This window comes from Anas acuta, chromosome 4 (genome assembly GCF_963932015.1).
Source record: "Anas acuta chromosome 4, bAnaAcu1.1, whole genome shotgun sequence".
NCBI classification, from domain to species: domain Eukaryota; kingdom Metazoa; phylum Chordata; class Aves; order Anseriformes; family Anatidae; genus Anas; species Anas acuta.
Window position 1 is genome coordinate 2336760 of NC_088982.1, and position 20505 is coordinate 2357264.

At 41.0% G+C, this 20505-nt stretch overlaps 1 protein-coding gene across 3 annotated transcripts in view; it reads right to left on the minus strand.

Annotated features, from left to right (window-relative positions):
* Window positions 1–20505, minus strand: part of ATRN (attractin) — a 145190-nt gene that overhangs the window by 48704 nt on the left and 75981 nt on the right. For all 3 annotated transcript variants that reach the window (XM_068679533.1, XM_068679535.1, XM_068679534.1), the window contains exons 20-24: window positions 19791–19884; window positions 18852–18904; window positions 17118–17212; window positions 16485–16563; window positions 15926–16083 (exon numbers count right to left, since the gene is read on the minus strand). In XM_068679533.1, coding sequence (XP_068535634.1) covers window positions 15926–16083; window positions 16485–16563; window positions 17118–17212; window positions 18852–18904; window positions 19791–19884 — 479 coding nt within the window. The remainder of the gene's footprint in view (window positions 1–15925; window positions 16084–16484; window positions 16564–17117; window positions 17213–18851; window positions 18905–19790; window positions 19885–20505) is intronic.

A 20505-nucleotide genomic window follows, 5' to 3' on the forward strand; every position in this document is an offset into this window, starting at 1 on the left:
GGAACCTGGGGCTGGGCCAGAAAAAAAAAAAAAAACAAACTCAGCCTGAGTGTTGCGTAAATACCTTAAAACTAAAGATCATTCGTTCCCATAGCCTTCTGCCACATCCACTCTGCACCCCGTCCACACACTGAGGGCAGCAATGGTCACGCAAGGGAAGAGCGGTACCATAACTCAAGGCTATTGTAGCAATTGTGCCGGACAGAACAAATAAAATGAAATAAAAGGGTCCCAGCTCTCGGTTCCAGAGCTACGGCAATAAAAGGGAGTACCTGAAGTAACAGCAAAGGTAAGGCTGTGCTGGTGGTGAACCTCACAGGTAGTGAAGGCACCAGCGGTGGTGGCAGGCCACAGGAAAGCAGAGGTGAGAACTCGCAGCCTTGTAACCTCTCTCTGGTCACCACATTTTGGCTGCTGGATGCTCCTTCCCAGGAGTTTTTGCTCTGTGCCTGCTCTGAAAGGCATGTGAACAACATGTTTGTGGTTGGCATCAGTGGACCGAGAACTGATTGTGAAAGATGACGATAGATTTTTGTCACCATAGGTTAAGAGATACGGTCACAGCTCTCCTCTTAACCAAGAATTAAAGTAGCCTCTGAAGAGGGTTAGAGGAGAAATTCACACCTACAATTCTGGCCAAAAATGCAAACTCCTGCATTTTGCATTGCAGCAATGAGGCCGTGCTCACAGGTGACTCCATAGGTGCAGCAGCCAAGAGCAAAGTGGAGCTGAAAACTCAGGTAGAAACCTCTGAAATTGCTTCAGCACAATTCCCCTGTAGCTTTGTCAAGTTGAAGAGAACACTCAGTGAGTGGGCAGCATTCAGGATGAGAAGTAGATGCAACAAGGTCAGATGGTAAAGCTGTAAGTCAAAACTTAGTAAGGTGAATTTCCATGGGAAGACAACCACTGAGGTGCCGTTCAATTCCCCCAAGCTTCAGGCATGATCCCTCCCCAAAGCAGAGAGCACGACTAACAAATAATTATACCTTACTTGGGTTTTTGCAAACAACTGAACTGAATCTTTTTTTTTTTTTTTTTAAATATACCAACTCACTCTGAAAGCAAAAGTTAAAAAAAAGGAAATTTTGTGCAAACAACTAAATTCAGGCAAATTAAAATTACCTGAAGACAACAACTACCAACATCAAACACTTCTAGCAGTAAACAGCACCACAGAGTTCAGTTATAAAAAAACCTAAATAACTCCTTGAAACTATTTTAAAGGTTTAGAAACAGAATCGAACAGTCACAAATCTCCCAGCCTTGCATATTGCCTGCAGACAAAATCTTTACTTACCGGTGGCCTCTCAAAATCTATGTCTTATTAAGCTGTCCAGCTGAATACTTTTGAAAGCAAATTCTCTGCTTGGAATTCAAAAGGCAGAGAGCAGAAATTAAAAAAACAAGTATAGAAAAACGATGTTGTCACATTGCTTCTACCCCCAAACTGCTCATTCCCAAAATGCTTCTTTTAGTCCAAGACGGGATTTCGGATTGCTTACAAACTCTTGTCCATCTACATCTAACCTGGAAGCCTGATCTCTAGGTTAGGTGAAAGCCACCTTGAAGCCACCTTCAAGATTTTTATTCTTGAAGCAACCCTGTATGTTGCTAGTTTTAGTTCTGCAACCTCTAAGCAACAGTAACTTCTCGACCAAGGCATAAGAAGTAGGCTTCATGCCTTTTCTATTTCAAAAGTTTAACAAGAAGGAAAGACAAAACACCCTTTGCTAAAAGGTCTTGCTTATTAAGTGCAGGTCAGGTATTCACTCCTTTAAGAATTCATCTGAGAAAAACAATGCAATAAAATCCCTCATTTAAGAAAAAAAAAAATGCACGTTTTCCACTGCTTGGTTTAAAAGAAACAAATTCAGAAGTACAAGAGACTTCTTGAAAACCTATATAAAACACCAAGCCTTATGCTGGACCTCAGACGTGTTTATGCTGCGAAGCTGTTTCGAGTTATCTCAAGCTTGGCAGCAGGAACACTGCACTGAAGCCTTAGCTGGAGCGTCTGACAGCTGGAACGGGCACCCCAAGACCAGTCCCAAAGCTCAAATGATGCCCAGCTCGCTCACAAATCTCCAGGCAGTTTGCTCATGCCACAGCAAGAAAAGAAGTTATAAACTCCAGTTGAGAGTAACGTTTTGGTTATAGAGTGGGCTTTCTTGCCACTACGTGAGTTTTTTAAGGGGAAAATGCTGATGTGCTCCCTGTTTGCAGTGGATTTGGATTTACACACTATTGCTACAATCATTCCGGAGACGAGGAAGCTTTGAGTTGCTTTGAAAAACGTTCTTAAAAATTAAACTTGCTGAAGCCAGACACAGAAAGTGAGCCACCGGCTTTAAAACGCTCCACCCTTCCCAGTTGCAAGTCCTCGAGTTCCTCCCCGCAGTCCCGAACGCTGCTGTTTGGATGCGTTTGTGAAGGATCCTGTTGGCTGGCGTTGTGCCGAGTGGAGCTCTGCCACCATCTGCGTGCAGGATAAGTTACATTCTTGAGCACACCAACTATTTATGGAGAGTTTCAACATGGAAAAAATTAAAACTTTAGCGCATAACAGCTCAAAACACTCTCCCAGACGCTAAAGGCCCAGCAAAAAGATGAAATTTATGGTATACAACACCTGAGTGCCAAAAACTTAAATGGAATAAAAGTTGGCTTTGTGAAGAGCTTGCAATGTATGCAGGCAAGCAGGAATCAAGAATAAAGAGAAGAATAAAGCAGCTAAATAGATATTGGCACTTCTTTTCTTTTCTCTTTTTTTTTTTTTAAGCTACAAAAACAGCTGACAGATGGAAATGGGCAAAAACTTGTGTCTTGCATCATCTCTGACCAGACAAAACACTGGAAATGTGTGCGAGACAGAGCTCAGTGCTACAGTGGGATTAGTGGAGAAAGACCTCTCTCCCTCCCCGAGGGGGGCATGATTTCTAAGGGTCATACAGGATAAATCATTTAAAATATTTTTATTAATATTAAAATATTAATTTGTATCAGAAAAAGTTTGCAATATACCAACTTCTGAGGTCTCTGCAAAAATCCTGAGGATTTTATATTAGTAAAAGCAATAAATATATACATATATATATATATATATATACACACCTTTTAGTGATGACCTTTCTTGCATTATTAGCAATGCCAAATTGTTGTGCTTCTTCAAATCCAGTGCCACATTACTACACAAAGTGGCAGTAATAAAAAAAAACAACCCTTACTTTCTCATAAATAGAGAGGAAAACCACTGGGTACTTTGGAAAGAAACCTTGCACTGCAGAGCTCATGTAACTGCTGATCAAAGGACGGCTTCACTGGGTGGTATCAATAACCATGTCTTGAAAAGAGCGATGAAGTCAGAATTCATAGGCTGGCCTGTTTTACTCATCATGTTTTTATTTTTTTAAGAGCCTCCGCTGTGATTTTGTGTTAAAGAAATCTTAACATGAAAAAACAGCACTGCTGGGTAGGGAAAAATGTGCAACATAGATGTAAGCACTTATATTAACATAAAGAAGATACTATCCATCACTAAAGGCTTTCTCAAACACACATTTCAGTATTTTGTCATGAAGAATATCCCAGTTAAAAGAAAACACAAAACACTACACTGACAATTCAATCATGCCCCATGGTCAAAATATTCATTTAATTTAATGACACTTTGGGTCCAGGTATAGGAACCAGGCGGGTTCTAGTCTTGTATGCAAAACAAACAAACAGTTTTAAGAAATAACTATGCATGACACTAATCATTAAGGAAAAAAACACCTGATTTGGGGGTTGAATCTTCCCAGAAATTTGTTCCGAATGGCTTTATTTAATCTTGGGATGTCAGGGATCCTCACCCTGACTCTATATTGCCTGCCAGCACTACTGTGAGGGAGATTTGTCAGTATGGTAAAAACATCTCCATAAGGCAGGAAACCGAGCTTAAGGAAAAAAAAGTTGCAGCAGCACTGCAGAAACGGCTGGCTTTTAACAAAAGCAGCCTCGCAGAGCCATCTGAGATTCGTTATTCGAGTGCTGGTGGCTCTGCCTTCATGGCAGTGAACTAAACAAGCCAAAAGCTTTCTGGCTTTGTCATCCCGTGTTAGTACAGGATGTATTTTTCCCCAGTGGTTTAGCGAGGCTGTATCTATTGTTACCGTTCGAGTATTCTGGCTTCTTCTATTTTATTGGTAGTGCACTTCTCTCCTCTTCATTAACTCTGCTTACCATTCTTTGACTCTTTAAATAAGCTTTTGTATTAGGAAATATATCTAGCTCTTTTGGTAGCTGTAAAAGCTTCCCAGCAACGGCCCACATCGCTCATTTTCTGGAACATATCTGAACCTGAGTTTTACATTTACATTCAGCGGTGCCATATTGTGTTTTCAAGAAGAGCTGTTCAGAAGTACAGCAACTGAAAGCAGCCAGCACATCACCACTCCGGGCCTCACGCAAAAATTAATTGCCTGTCTAATGCAGACTTTCCTTCCATTCAAAATTAATTGTACATTTTTTTGATATTATACTTTCCAGCCTGGCAACTTGAAAGAAAAAAAAAAATAAAAGATCAGCTTCCTTTAAAGTAAGAGAATCCCTACACATCTTACTCTCACATCTGAACGAAAACTCAACTTAAAAAATTCTCTCAGTATTAGTAAAGTCTGAAACTCAGTCTATGCATCTCTGCTCTCCTAAACTTTGATTTATTTCTGTAGCTAAAGTTTTAGAAAAGCCACATGATCAGAATTCCAGCGTTTCATGAACATATTATGAGCTCAAAGCTGAAGAGTTACTTCTTCAACACTCCAAGATCATCTAAATGAGATTGAGACAATAGAAAAAAAAAGGGGAAAAAAAACACATTAATTATCTAGGTTGGAAGAGACCTCCAAGATTAGCTGGCCTGCACTGAAACATCACTCTTCCTAGCTTCAAAGGAAGACAAAAATAAATAAAAATATGGTTCAGACTGAAACAGCCTTGAAACCCTCTTTCCTTTCAGGTATCGCTTCTTTCTTTCCAGTGCATGGTGATCAAGTGTCACATTTCCAACCAAAGCAGATGCCAGCACAGCGTTAACACTACAAACCACGACATGACTGTAGAGAAAAGCATACTCACAGAGCATCCCAAATACAGCTCGACTTGTAGGTATAAACCCCATGATTTCAATACTTGTACTGGTTTATGGGATTTCAGTTGTTTTATCCAGCACTCGGGGAAAATCTATTCTGTGCAGTTTTCAAGATCATTCAAGTCACCACCTCCAGCAGGAAGCACTGAAGTCGCAACACATCCTAGAAAGGGTTAACTGGCGTTGAGAGAAACCTTCTGTTTTAAGGATTTAAGAAGCTGGTAACAAAAATGCTACTTAATAGGAAAGGGAACAATTTCTAAAAGGAGAAAAATGTCATCGGTCGATGCCAAAAATAAGAAGGCAGGAGCAGATAAAAAGGAAGCAGCTGTTTCATGTTTTAAAGTATCATTTAACTGTTCTGTTTCAAATCCTTCCATCCCCAGCAGAAGATGTCAGTTTGCCTGTTCTGAAAATCAGCATGTAATTGCATGTCTCCAAAAGTAATTACATTCAACAGCAAATTTCATCAGATTAACAAATTGATTTACGTTTCATTGTTCGGTTTAAAGCAAGCCTCTCACCACGGCGAGCGAGATGCAGTGAAAAGGGGCTCAAAAGCACCTGCAGTTACGTCTAAATAAAGGCAAGGGACATCGCTGGCAAACAACTTCGGCATTCCAGTGCTTTCAGAAGCGAAAGAAAAAGAACATTTTTTGGAACAGAAGGGTCCCAGAGAGCTAAGGATGATTACACCTCATCACCTACAACTACTCCTAATTAAAGGTACACGAGGCACAGTGAGAACCCGGCAGGAAAGCCACCAGTATCAGCAGCCTCAGTGTGGTTTCAAGCCTACCTAATTATTTTATCAAAGCAATCACTTCCTATCTATATGTATTTTATTCTCTTTGGCCAACAACAAAGCCACTTTTGCTTTCCCTTTACCCCTACTGAGAGCTTTCATTGGATTCACCTGTGGCTTTTGATTACAGAACAACATTAATTTAAAGAAAAGCTGGGAACATCCAGGAGCCGTGGCCGGTCCTCAAGGATATTTATGCCCTGTATCAAATGCTTCATGTTTCCTCCAGAGACACATCAGGGTATTAGCATCAGTTACAGACCCTGCTTTTTAACCGCGGTGTGCTTGCTTCGCTCTGTCTTATTCCGTGCGCTGTCAAAGCCTTTTAGTTAGGCTGCAAACCTCAAAGAGGTAACCCCAGAGAGCATCGCCGCTTGCAATATGCATATCACCTTCAAGGGGTGGGAAGCCTGAAATAAAAAGAAGGTGGAAGCGTGGGATCCAGCGCTCCTCCAGCCCTGTTGGTAAGTGGAAGGCTACCGTGCTCCTCACCTGGAAGGAGCTGAGCACACCCCGAAGCTTTCCTTGGCTGGGTGTCATCCATCACTCAGCTCTGTGAGATAACCAAGCACTTCCCAACACGCATTACACACGGAATGGCAAGTAAAATTAAGGCTTAATTGAAAGTGGTGTTATGCTTCATGCTAATGGCGACCACCTGCTTTATGGGTAAGGCCGCCAATAAAAATAGCAGGACGGGGAATCGAGTATCAGAAGAAGAAATTTAATCTAAATCGGCTTTAATGAAGGAGGTTTCCTTTGAAAAATGAGAACTTGGACGATTTCGGTATTCAACTGCTGCTGGACACAAGAACGGCGCAACATTAAACTAATGATGATAAAGATCAGAGAAAGAGCTTTGCCTGAGGATTGTGAAGTCTTTTTCGGAATGTAATTCCTGGCACTTTATAAAATACTGGCTACTATTTCCCACTTAAACAGCCACGTTCAGAGCTAGGGAAAATCAGCCTGCTTTACCCAGCCAGAGAGCCCTTCCTTATGAGAACCTCAGACTAGTTTATAATTCATCTCTGCTCTGAAATACAGCTGACAACAGCAGCATATGGCTCCACATGAACTTTGCCTACATAATAACACAGGAAATATCTACTGGCTTAAGAAAAAGACACATTTACACATAATTGCCAGCTCTGCAAAGACAAATAGACGTGAAAGCAATCTGCTTGCTTACATTCCTACGTGCATTTTCAGCGCATGATTGTAAACCAGTGGGAGCTGTTTTACAGGTCAAAGGAGGTGAAAATAAAACTATCCCAGAGCAAACTGTTCAGCGGCAGCGAGAGGCAGAGCAGAAACCTTTTGATGCACAGGATTAAACAGAGCCTCGCTCGTTCCCTAAGATTAACATGAAGAGGTTGTAGAAGCATATCAAAATGAGTAGCCACTGGTCTGATATACGAAGAAAGCGACGCTTCTGAAGGCTTCATGAGGGTGGAATTGTGCTTCCCCACCTCTTGGAAATCTTCCTCAATCGCAGCTCTAACTGGAGCATGGATATGCATCTTGCTTTACAAGTCAGAGGCAGTCACCCTGGTAATGTGCACGGCAGCACTGAGTTAGCAAAAGCACCATAAGGCAGCGAGGGGAGAGCACCAAAGGAAGGGAACCCATTAAAAAGCGTGTCATCCACGAGTCTGCACGGAAGAGCTCACATTTCATTTGGTGGGACACGGCACGCTGCGTGGTTTCTGCACGCGTCTGTGTCACCCGCAGACGTGCGAGCCTGTGCGTACAGGTTAGCGGCAGGCATCCGGCGTGGCACCGAAAGAAAGCACCGCAAATAAAAGGCTGATTTAATTACAGCACATTTCAAACCGTCCTCAATTTCCAGCCCTGCCATTTGTAACAATTTCTGCGCTTGAACTTTTGGCAGCTCCTTGTAAAGCAGCTATCAATTTAACAGAGATGAATCGCTTCCACCTTTTGGGTTCACCATTCACGGTTTCGGCAGATGAACTATGCGGCAGTTCGACACTTTGAGTGGGTTCACAAATATTTTCCCATCACTGTAAACAGCATATTTGAAATATCTAGAATAATTACGACAACACATTATGTGACTGAATTAAGCTATCCACACTCCATTAACTTTCTGCGTAGAAGGGAATAAAGCTTTAGGAGAGACCATATAGACCCGCAGCTCGGAAATAAATCCACTGGAGGAACCCTGAAAGAAGCTTCAACAACCCATGCAGGAGTTTGAAAATTAAAGAAATGCAGGCAGCAGAGGCAATTTGAGCTATTTTTCTTTTACAGCCTCTATTAAATCAGGCCAGAAAGCAGCAGTTTCAGTGACTTGAAAGTTTCCCACCCATTCTCAAATACTCAAGAGTCCTGAAACAGTGTGAGGTGTCTTAATGCTGTTGCAGCGCTTCCCCAAGCATCCTGTGCAGCGATGCCACGCAGCCATGGTGGCACTTTTCTGAAGCCCAACAGGATGACGAACTGCCAAACAAACAATATACAGCAAATATCCAGCGAGATTTTGCAAACAGCATGTTTTGTATGCAAAAGGCTGTAAAATTCCTTCACCTCTTTTTGTCCCTTGAAGCATTTGGCTTATAATTAACGTTTAAGCGCATTCAAATTAAAATACTTCAACCAACACAAGAGAAAGAGAGGAGGCAATTGCCAGTTAATGATACAATTACAAACTGTTTTTTTCCTTAATCAGCTCCTGAGCATCCTACATGCACTCAGCAAGCAGAGATCAATGCAAAAAGCTTTATAGAAAGGGATAGGAATTCTGGGAGAGTACAATCTAAAATCAAACGGGACAGAATCTTCACGAAAACAATAGTTTGGGTACGAAACAAGACAAGAACACAAGTTTATATTTAGTGAGTGGAAGAAAACTCCAGCAAGACTAAGCTGTAAGGGGACAGAGAGCTCACAGCCATTAGGAGGGGTGGAAGTTGGCTGGATTAGCAACTCCCATTTTGACCCACGGTGCGTTCCCGAGAGGGACGCACTTACTGGGATCTGTTCCACGGAAATATCTGCTGGTTTAAACATTGGTAAAACCTCCCTGCATTAACACAACTCTCAGAGTTTCAAATTCTCACCATTACCTGCTTGTCAGATCCAGAAGTTCAGTTTCAAATCGCAGTGAGCTATTTTCATCTGAATTTAAAACCCGTGAAAGTTACTCCAAAAGTTACTGCACTGAATTTCCTTGTTCCTTACTGCAATACTCTACAGCTTTTTTCTATTATTATTATTTTTTTTTTTTTTTAACTCTATGGCATTCTTTCTAGCCTAAGATACATTTTGAATTAATAATAAAGCAGTTGCAACGCATTAAGAAAATACATCAAATAGGCGGGGAGGGAAAATCCTACCGTGTTTACATGACTAGCTTAGAGAAAAACCCCGCTAACGTCCTTTTAGAAGAGGTGCACTGCTCAGTTCAGCGGATGATAAGGCACATTTGAGGCAGTGCTTTCCAAGCAAAAGAAAGGGAAGGTGAGCAGCTGGGATTTGCACAGCACTTCTAAAGTCACCCGCGGCTGTGCCAGACCGAGTGCATTAGCAGAGAGGAGCTGCAAAGCGATGAGAACGGAAATATTGAGACGTTTTTTGACGGTGCCTTACCTGGGTTTTCAAGAGAGCTTGGCAAACTAAGATTTTAAGGGAACTCCGCGACGTAGCTTTCATAACCGGAAACCGTTCAGACAAGTTATTAGGGAGCGGATTGCTGTTTTGAAGGCTCCCTACATTTTGCAGCCGTGCTTCTTTTACAGAATAATCATTTCAAGTCATTAAAGCAGGCAGGGAAAGGCATCCTAAACCAATATACTTAACAAAAAAAAAATCCAAACCGAAGTGGTTTTGAAGAGAGGTGGAGCAAGAAGGGGAAAAAAAAAAAAAAAGCCAGAATTCAGCACTGGCAAGGACACAGCTATCTCTGACACAAAAGAGCATTTATACTCCGAGTCCATATTCAGCAAGGCAACAAGAGAGGGAAAGAGAGACAGACCTCAATCAATGGCTTCAGAATAAAGAAAAATATATTCAAAAATAATAACGTGGATTGTAGCTTAGCTGCTCTGCAATAAAGACTGTCAGTTTCTCAAGTTTTCTTTTGTAACATTTCCAGTGTAAGTAAAATCACTGCTTCTAGTGTAACTAAATGGAAAACAAGTCAGGATAAGGGAGCATACAGCACATAAAACAACTATTTATTATATTATTCAAACACAGAAAAAAATATATATATACACGCACCGGCTGGATATACTTTTCTACACAGGAACAGACCAAACAAAATGTGTACGCTGCAATATTTTCAAGTATTTCCCATCAGCAGTCTGGCAGTAGCAGAGTTTCGCCAACTTCATCACACTTCTTCTATTGAAAACACTCTAATTCTGAAAGCTAAATTGAAACATGTTCTGTAGCTGCAAAAAAAGCTTAAGAATGCAACTGCGATGAGCAAAACTGTAGGAGGCAGTCTCCGAGATAAGAAAAACAGTTTGTGTCCTGGCCATACTGCAACATGTAGTTTTAATTAACACGTCTGCTTGCCCTGAAGGACTAAATCCAAACTGCAGAGGAAATATTTACAAAAGAGCTAAGAGAAGCAGTATGGGAAAGGCCTGAATAAAAATCCTTCCCGAGAAGAAAGGAACAGAGGGTGAGTGCAGAAGGAGCAGCCAGGAAAGCAGAGTGGTCACGAAGCTAGCAGTCACCCCGTGGCTCTATCTTAAATCTTGCAGTGCACCCCAATCAAGGATCAATTGCTAGGAAGCCTTTTGTCCCAAAAATCCATACCTTGAGTTATCTTCTATTTCATCTGATTGAAGATAAACTTCTGCAGAGAGCCCAGACTTTACAAAAAAAAAATAAAGGAAAAGATAAAGCAAATAGGAAAGAGGTGTAGAAAGGACAGGTAGGAACACAGATTGCAATTAAGGGCAATGGAGGGCAGCTCAATCCACCAAGGAAGATTGCACAAGACCTGAAAGGACCCCACAAGTCCTGGAGACAAATCGTATTATTTATTTATTTTTAATTGCATTTTCTCTTTTCCCTAGTTTTTGTTTTTTTTTTTTCCTCTGTGGAACCGTAACTTTTTATAACATCACCTCCTACTCATCAACTGGTCTGAAAAAATTACCGGGATGGTGAGGAGGGAGAAGAAACCTGCAAGTAAAGCAGCACCCCGGGGCGGCGCGAGAAGCGTAGTGTCAAACTATGGTGTCTTAGCAGCCAGCGTGAGAACGATTTCATGCGGCACCAAACCTGAGAGCACAGTTACACCAGATGGAAAACGGGCCAAAAGCTCAGCATCGCACCAGCCAGAAGCAAATCTATACGGCTACAGGCTCTTGGTGATGGAGATGGGACAACTCTCACGAGTAGACGTAGCAACAACCAAGACCTTGCTGTTTGTCAAACTGAGGATGTAAAACACAGAAAAGCATCACAAACGTTGTTAAATAATGCAGGAGAAAACTGGTTTCATGCACAGCCAGACAAGCAAGACTGTGAGCAAGGAGGGAGGGATGCCACAGAGAGCCACGATGGGATCTCCACCCAAAGGAGGTGCAGGGAAGGACAACAGAGGCTGAAGGCAGAGATGATGGTTGGCTATTGCTAACACGAGAAAGAGCTGAGATTTTCCACACCACCAGGTATGCAGAGAAAGAAGTCAGAAAAATGTCAGTTTAGGGGAAAAAATGTCTTAGATATGAACTGAAGTGCATACGTTGGTAGTAATTGTAAGGAAAATACTCCGGGCTGGGCTGTTACTGCCAGGGTTCTGCACAAAAAGAGCCTCTCATACAGTAAGAGCCGATGCTATTTTAGCCTTTGTTTTGGCAAGTAACAAGGACATTAAGAAGATATAAAAATTACCACGGATTGAGTGCACACTAGCACATTCAGATTAAATTAAGGATAAAACAAGGAAGGTGTTGTAACGGAATCAAAGTTCACTCTTTTTAACAGCAAGAAATTAAATAAGACAGTAAAATTAAGTGGACCAAGGAGATAAGGAATGGGAAAGCAGCCATCTAAGTATCTCTCTCAGGTTAAAGATGCAAAACTATTCGAAAGCTAACTCAAAACTAACCTCTAAAAGGACATTAGGAACAATTAAAGAATCTACATATTACGGAGAGGATGGGATTCATTAGCAATGTCTTAGAAGCCAGCAAGTGGTACGGAGATAAAATAAGAACTGCTGAATGTCAAGCTGTGCCAGAGCTCAGCAAACGATAAACAAAATAGCGAGAGATGTTTCAGCCCTGCAAGTAAAGGAGACCATAAAGGGAAAGTGAAGAGGATATGCTGTAAGGGTAGGCGAGAGATTAAAACCCATCAGCTATATCCTTTAAACTAAATTAGAGCTTTCATTAAGGACAAGGACACTGAACGTAGGTGCAAGGCAAAGAGCCCAGTGGGAACGAGGTTATAAAAAGAGACTCAAGCAAGGTGGATACAAAACGCAAATGTTTTGGTATGTTCAAAGTCGCTGAAAGCAAACAGCATTCATCCCAGCACTCCCAAAGAAATGGCACATGAAATAACGCCTCTGGTAGTAGCAAGGCTGTTAAAGCAATCTACCCAGCCGAGCATGGCACCACGGAAAATGTAAAACTCGTATTTAGAGGAGGAGGGAGAATCTACATATTCGCCTTCCCAAGACCTAAATAGTACACAAAGTTTCAGAACGTGTTTTGAATGCAAGAACTGAAGAAGTAAACAAAAAAATTGAATTCATCAAGAGAGTTGACAATGGTAAGTGTGCTGTGTCAACCCTCTGTTTTCCATTTCTAAAAAAAATATATAAATTTAGTTTTGTAGACCTAAGAAGTGCAGTTGAGCTAATCCAGATTTCATTATGGCTTTCAATGCAAGGCTATGTTGGAAGAGCTCCTGGGTAAAATAGAGATGGTGAGGGTTATCTCAGGAGTCATCGAGGTTAACGGGGACAGAAGTTAGTTGTTCAAGGATGGTGTCTGGACAGGCTTTGACCTTTCAAAGAAACACAGAACAGTTTGGCTTGGAAGGGACCTCAGAGCCTCCCCAGCCCCATCCAGCCTGGCCTTGGGCACTGCCAGGGATGGGGCAGCCACAGCTCCTTGGGGCAGCCTGTCCTCGTAGCAAAGAAAGATATCCTCATTAACGACACAGACCCCAAAAAAAAGAGTGCTAATCATACGCTCTGCTGACAGAGTTGAAGGGGATTAACAGTAAAAATATAGGAAAGAATAACACCGAAGGAAAAACTAGATGATCTTTAGGGCTGGCAATATTATCCAGTAACAGCAGCGGGATAACATTTTACGATGCTATTAGGGGCTGAGAAGAATGTTCGCTCTCAAGGCTGGGAGCTCATCAGTTGGCAGGCAAGGGTGTAAAAGAGCGGGGTATATTAGTCCATATTAAAATGAATAAGGGACTATTAATCACTGCAGGCATGAGAACGAGCAAAGCAAAATACTGCCATAAAAGAACCTAGAAAGGTCCATAAAGGACCCAGAAACACGGCTGTACAAGGAAACAGTGAGGCCTATCTATGTACCCTTAAACAAGGCTGACCAAAAGTGTACAAGTGAGATGATGTGATGTGATTTCATGAGATGAAGCACAGAGGAGAGACAAATGAGGCAACCGAGCACCTAGATAATCTGTTTCAATGAGGTTTTGTCTTACTTAAGCCAACAAACACTGAAGGCAGAGAGAAGAGATGAGCTGTCTGAACACCTCCAGGGAAGGCAGCAGACCTTGCTGTCAAACAAGGAGAGAAAGGGGACATTCAGGCTTAGTGACCATGCCGGCGTTGGAAAAGCATGCAGAAATTCACTGTAAGTACAAGTAGGATGGACGTTAGACTAAGCACAGGAAAGCTTAAGGGACAGGAATCAGTACGGTCCTTAAACACCTGCCAAGTTCTAACACCCAGCTTTGAACATGAAATAGCAAAGTAAATAATTCAGGGGAAGGTAGGTCCAGCACTGACTGTGGAAGGCCAACAGTCAGCACTGATATCAGTCAACGCACAACCTGTAAGTTATAAAATAAATTATGTATTTCTTCCTGACAGCTCTGATTACCAATTTGATGGAAGAGATGCCTGAAAATTTAAATAAATCATCGTGCAAGTGCCTGACTTTGTACACGGGACTTCACTTGCTCTACTGAGAGCTGCACTAATTGGAAAACCATGAGCCTGCCTCAGCTTGCTGCTTGTGTAGCCAATGACATAAACTTGAAGTTCTTGCAAATCCCTTCATGTCTAAAACTTAGGACTTGACAATGAAGTAAGACTTTACAACTGGTAAAGCAGAAACCAAAGAATGATTACCAATAATGTAAGTGGTATTCCAAGAAACAAAATTTACCAACAATACAAAGTCTCCTAAGTGTTTAAAACCACTCTTTACCAGAAGGTAAAGCAGACATTTCACAAGTATTCCTAATGTTTTCAGAAAAGTTCAGGAAATGCCTTGAAAAACATAGCCTACGGGCAATTTTCCAGGTAGACCTCATTTCTTCGCTCAATATGATAATAATGTGTATTATCTTTGTTGGAAGTGACCCCAACAGTGAGCTTCTGCACCACAAATGACTGAAATATCAAGGAAATCCTTGTGAAGTTGCCAGCTTTCATTTGGTAATTGGTTAGATTGGTTGAATAAGGGCGGAGATTGACTGATACCTTTTTTTTTTGTGTAGAGACTTGGTCAAATGTGGGAATTCAAATTCATCAAATATATACAGCCTCATTTGAGAGCTCTGTTCCAGACCCAGTAGTAGCTTTACCCTTCAAAGAGACCCTGTATCACTCTGAGTACAGCGTGCGTTGATACTTGGATTAGCCCAGAGCAAGAAGGTGCCCAAGGCTGCTCTGAATTATTAGCTGCAGCAGCAGTTGCAGAGTCTCTGTGATTGCAGTCTGTGATCTACGAGCATTTTCATGATCCACCAAGCTTCATCCACTGCTTCTGCAGCATTAGCATTATCATCAGACAGTCTGACACCGGAGGCAACGTGTGTGTTAACTGACTGCACCGAATTAAGGGAAAGAATGAACTCGATCTTATTCTGCAGGTACCACAGGTCTTTGGCAGCACAAGGAGAAAGAGGGATGGCACTCCAGCTGTGCCTTTAAAGAACAAGATGTTAAAAAGAGACACTGGGAACATTTGGGTATTCTCATTCTGGGCTTGTTTTTTGGCTGAGTCTTTGCTGCTTTCTTCAGCATCAAGATGTGCACCTTTAAAGCCAAAGCCCTGATTAGAACATAGCCCAATTAGTAGGCGAGCATCCCACTTGACTTCATAGCACATTTCCAGATCCACTGGGTTGAGTAACCCTTTCTCTGCTGCAGGATTACACTGAGAGCTGGTTCCATTTTGTGAGAAACGATCTGCAGCCAGTAACATAGGCTCAGGCAAGGATCTCAGTGAAGAAGCTCTTTTATTTGTGACAGCAATGGTGGGCGTCCTGCAAGCAGGAGCCCCCAGCAAAAGTATGTATCATAAGCTTATATTCCCTATTATCCGACGCTTAATTCCTCCCCTGTTTCCTCATTGTCTGAGTACTACAGGTTCACAAACTACTCGATAGTACTTACGACTATAGCGTATAGGTACAATTTTATTTGACCAACATTTAACTTCTCCTTTTCCTTTTGGTTTTCCTTCCCCTCTTGTGACTAGAGGGCCTGTGGTTTTTTGGTTTTACTCACTTTGCAACTGCTTGCCTCGTTTTTCTCAGCCATCCTCCTTATTTTGGAACAGTAGGACCTTCCACTGTCCCCTTATCAGCTTAATATTCCCCACACTGTTACGCCTGCACGATTACTTTTGAATATGCAAGGTTAGTGAAATTTTCCACTGCAAAAACACAACTTGAATTCTCACAGTTTGGAGAAAAAACAGATCGCTGAAATTGCCACATTGCTCAAAAGAAACAATATACTTTTAAAGAATTCTACGCTTGGTAACAAATCCTACCTGTATTTTTATCGGCCAGGTGAAATTGCTGACGTAAACAAAGAAAGTGATGTTCGGATTGTTGCGGAAATCAAATTTCTCATTGGAGAAACTGTCCTTGTATTCTTTTATATTAGTTCTTGAAACAACTGGAATTTCCTCCCCAGCCTGCGTGCCAGCTGTTTTCAAACGTTAAGAAGTAACAAGAAAAGATGTTTCAATGCATATTTTAAGCGACAAATAAAAAGAGCTAATCATCCAGAATAATAATGCTATAAAATTAACCATTCATCTGAACATGACAACGTTAAGCTGCATCACACTATCAAAATCACTGTATGCCAAAATATCATGTTCCTAAAAATTAAATTAGCTCCTCCACTGTTTCCAAAATACACCATTAAGACGGAAAAACGCAGTTCTTTTTAACATTTTCCTTCTGCCCCCAAGCCTAAAATTAAAGGGCACTACATAGCAAGTTCATAGGTAATGACAGATGTTTCCTCAATTAAATCTGCGTTTGTCAAAAACTGATAACTGAAGCAAGGTACCAAAGCAACTTAGATCATGCTAATTTTACCTGCAAAACTTGTTGACCAAGTAATATTGAGGTTGAAATTTTTAGATGCATTGATAAACATGTCCAGGTCTCTGTTTTGCTAGGGGGGAAAAAAAGAATAAAAAATAATTTTCACGATAAGCAATTTTACTGTACTGTTTTCTAGCAAACCTTCACTGGCAAAAAATCTTGGAATTTGTTATTTACGTGAAGCAAATACATCAAGCATCATCACATTAAGCAAATGACAGCCTAGAAAACTATTTCCATTTTCTGAAAGCAGTATTCTCCTCCCCAAGGAAAGCATAATAAAGAACAAAACAAGTCATGTGCATAAAACAAGAAGAACAGATACACGAGGTATGTGTTGAACAGCAATCAAAACTAGAATTGCTCAGCAGTTGTTTAAACAACTGTAAAAAAAATCAACTGTGAAATAGTTGTTGGTTCCTATGAAATTTTACCATGAATATTTGAAACTCTGCCAAGCAAAGCTCAAAAATTTCTTGTTGCTTTGCAGAACTGGACACGCATGCTATGTTAAAAGACCACCTCTGGAGACTCACCATACTGTAAAACTCGTCCTGTCCATGGCCAGGAAGAGACAAACATGTACCCAAAGGGTGATGTTTAAAGAGAAAGTAGAGAATTTACCTCTTCAGGTGTTGCTACAAAGTTGATTGCTGTGTAATAGCGATCATCCTCTTGAGAAAGGCTGAAGGTGAACTGATAGTCAATGAGAAGAGTATCTGAAAGGAATGCACAGAGAGAGTGACCCCAGGTCTTGGAGCAGAACAAACTTCTGCAAAGCGAGGCAAACCATTACAGTACAGCACTCCTTGAGCACAACTAGGAGTCGCCACGCTGCTATGAATGAGTTCACCCTATGCACGATCCTACACAAAAGGCACACGCTCATCCTTTTGAAGTTAAGCCTAGAGGGCTCAACTAGAAAGAGCTTACCTTTTCCAGACAAGAGCCTCCAGTCCTAATCTGAATGACTGTTCATACACATAAGTTGAAAAAAACATGCCAAGACATTTCCTTTTTCCATACTGCAGTACCTCCACATTCTTATGGAATATTAGTAAAATAAAATAGTCTGTATAATCCCCATTTAGAAGGGGATTAAGTTCCATACCTGTTAAGGTTCTGTACAGGGAGGATGTCTACAGAGCAGCTGCTTGGTCACAATCCAGCTGCCATCCTGCTCTCCATCACATCATGCCCTGGCATGGCAGGACCACTGTTTGGTCCGCCAGTGTGTCCTGCTGCTCATGTCTGGTTAGGTTTTGGGTATCACCTCTGGTAACCGACAGTGCACAACCAGCTTTGGGGATACATCAGTATCCTTCCATTTCAGTATCCTTTTCTTAAAGCACAGTGTTCTGACCTGTACCCAGTTCCAAAGCCATGCAGAGATATTCCAAGCAATAATAAATATGAAGCTATACAGCAGGTATTATTTTTCTCTTAATGCCCTCCCTTGTTGGGTTGACACGAGCCACACAAGCCTCTGATGTATACCTACAACTTTTATGAAGCACTACGAGAGAAATTTCCAAAGAAGAAAATCAAATGAGACTGAAATTGTATAGCACAAGGTTGTTCTTGCAAGAGTTGTAAATTTCTTTTCCCCCTTTTTGTCCACTTTACCAGCAGTGCTATTAGCACCAATGAGGTGGGTCATCCTTGCAAATAGATTATCATGAGATGTCATCAGTGTCCTTGCTTCGCTATGCAAGCAGACTTGAAATTTGTTAAATAGAGCACATTGCCAGTTTCTGCGTTTCACAAAAATACTATCGGAGACTTGTACCTTTATGTAATTTAAGATTATATCTGTCCATGCTTGCCAATGTGCTGATTGCTAGTATTTGCAAATAGAAGCTGGAGAGTTTCCATTAACTACTCTGAATCTTGGCAATGTGTCTTTTGAGTTGCACGGGAATCCAACTGTTCATTTCAGAGGAAACATGGCGATTTTGAAGCCTTACCCATTCTAATGCGGAACGAAATTTAAAACTAAAAATTAAAAACGCAGTATTTCACACTAGCAAAAAATCTAAAAACATGCCTTGATTTCTACTTACTTACGTATATATTGCAAAGTGTTTTCCAGAAAACCAGATTTCATTTCAAGGTCACGTGGAAAAAAAATCCAAAACTTTGTTCTGAAAGTTCCAATTGCGACAAAGACAAGAAGGGTATCGAGAAGAGCTTGTTTTCTTTAAACAAAACCTTAGTCAAGCTGAAGTTCTCAAGAAGTATTTTCTAGTCCTATCCTTAATCCCTTGCATTTTAAACTGATCTGAGGCAATTGAATTTTAAATATATTTCCAACGTCATACATTTGTTATCTACAAACAAAATCCCAGCTATACTCACAGTAACATGTTCCTTTAAGCGGATTTCCCTGATATCTGTTTTCAACTTCACACCTAAAGAAAATAAATATTTTTAATTAATTTTTTTAGATCTGTTTATTCCCAGCCACTAAAAATCAAAAACCACCACCTGTTCCAATACAGTACGCAACTAAAAATAAAAGATGTAGGTCTGAGCTGTACTGAGTTTCTTAAGAAATTACGTAAATCTCCAAGATCCCTGCAAAACAAACTATAATGCCATTAAAATAAAATACAAAATTATGGAAATTAACTTTTGCATCCACTTGGAGGGTATTTAACAGCTCTTCACAATGGATGGAATTGGATTGCAACAGTCAAAACCTAAAGTTTCCATTTACATTTATGTCCATTTTAGGATCTAGTCCTATAAATGTTTACTTATGTGGGTAACGCTTCAAAAATAAACCTGGCAATGAAATTATTTGAAATGAAAGTATTTCCACTAACATGACATTAAAAGCATTTCTGTTACATTACAGAGAAACCTCCAGCAAATCTGATGCTTTGAAATAGCTCTATTAAAATGTTTGAATGTCGAAGTCTTATTTCAGATATATTTATATTCCCCTAGAACAGAGACTGAAAACCTACCAGTTAAAAAGTAACTAGGATAAAGTGAGGGCTTAAAACAAAATGGTGTGCACAGTTTGGGGGGCGGGGGCATTATTTTTCACCCCATCCATCCTGCATGACAGTTGAAACGTTCTCAAAATAGAAACCTTTGGGAAATCATTTTGTTCATGTTCTCCCCCCGGGGGAAGCACGGCTGGCTGCACAGTCAATGAAGTTAGTCAACTGTCAGCAGGAAGAGACGAGCAGAGACATCATAAATACAGTCATTAAAAAAATGTAAGGGGTTCCACGCCAGTATGTGCGTGGCCTTTCGATTTCAGCTAACAAAGTGAAAGGAACTCACAGTTGACACTCGTCTCCTTTGATTCCCTTGGTGGTGCAGAAACATTTCCCCGTGTTTGTGTTGCAGACAGACGCGTGGCCGTTGCACTTGCAAGCTGTTGAGCAGGGGGGGGGGGAAAAAAAGGAGGCAATGTTGAACGAAGCAAGAGAAACAGATTGGAAAGCAATTAAGTCCTTCAGATGCCAAACTGCGATACATCAGCAATTAAAGTGCACATGGAAACTCTACTGGTCCTCTGGTTGCTTTGTGATACTAAGGGCTGCTAAAAATAGGACCGTGTGTCAGCACGGAGGGAGTGCAGGTTGCAGGACTGATGTTTTGTATGAAATCACGATCCAACTGGGCTTTTTTTTTTCTAGAGTCAAAAATCTAACTTCCCTTCGTGTTGCTAGATAGCACTAGGGATATCGTAACTGGTAAGGAAAAGGTAATATTTGGAATAATTTTGGGCTTGCTAGCACATTTCACTCAAACTCAAAACTCTTGAGAGAAAACTGTGATCGCTATTTTTTGTAAGTAAAGCAAAGCTCCTGGTGCCTTTAGGGCTGTTTCTAGAAATAAACAGGCCTTTGAGAGAGTACTGTCATCAAAGGAAGAGCATCTGCAGTGTAAAACCTTTGGTGCTGAGAACACGATGTCCATGCTGAACTCATCTTCTGAGTGCCCCAGCACACTTTAGAAATAGATTTAGTCTGGTCTCACAAGCTGAATGCCC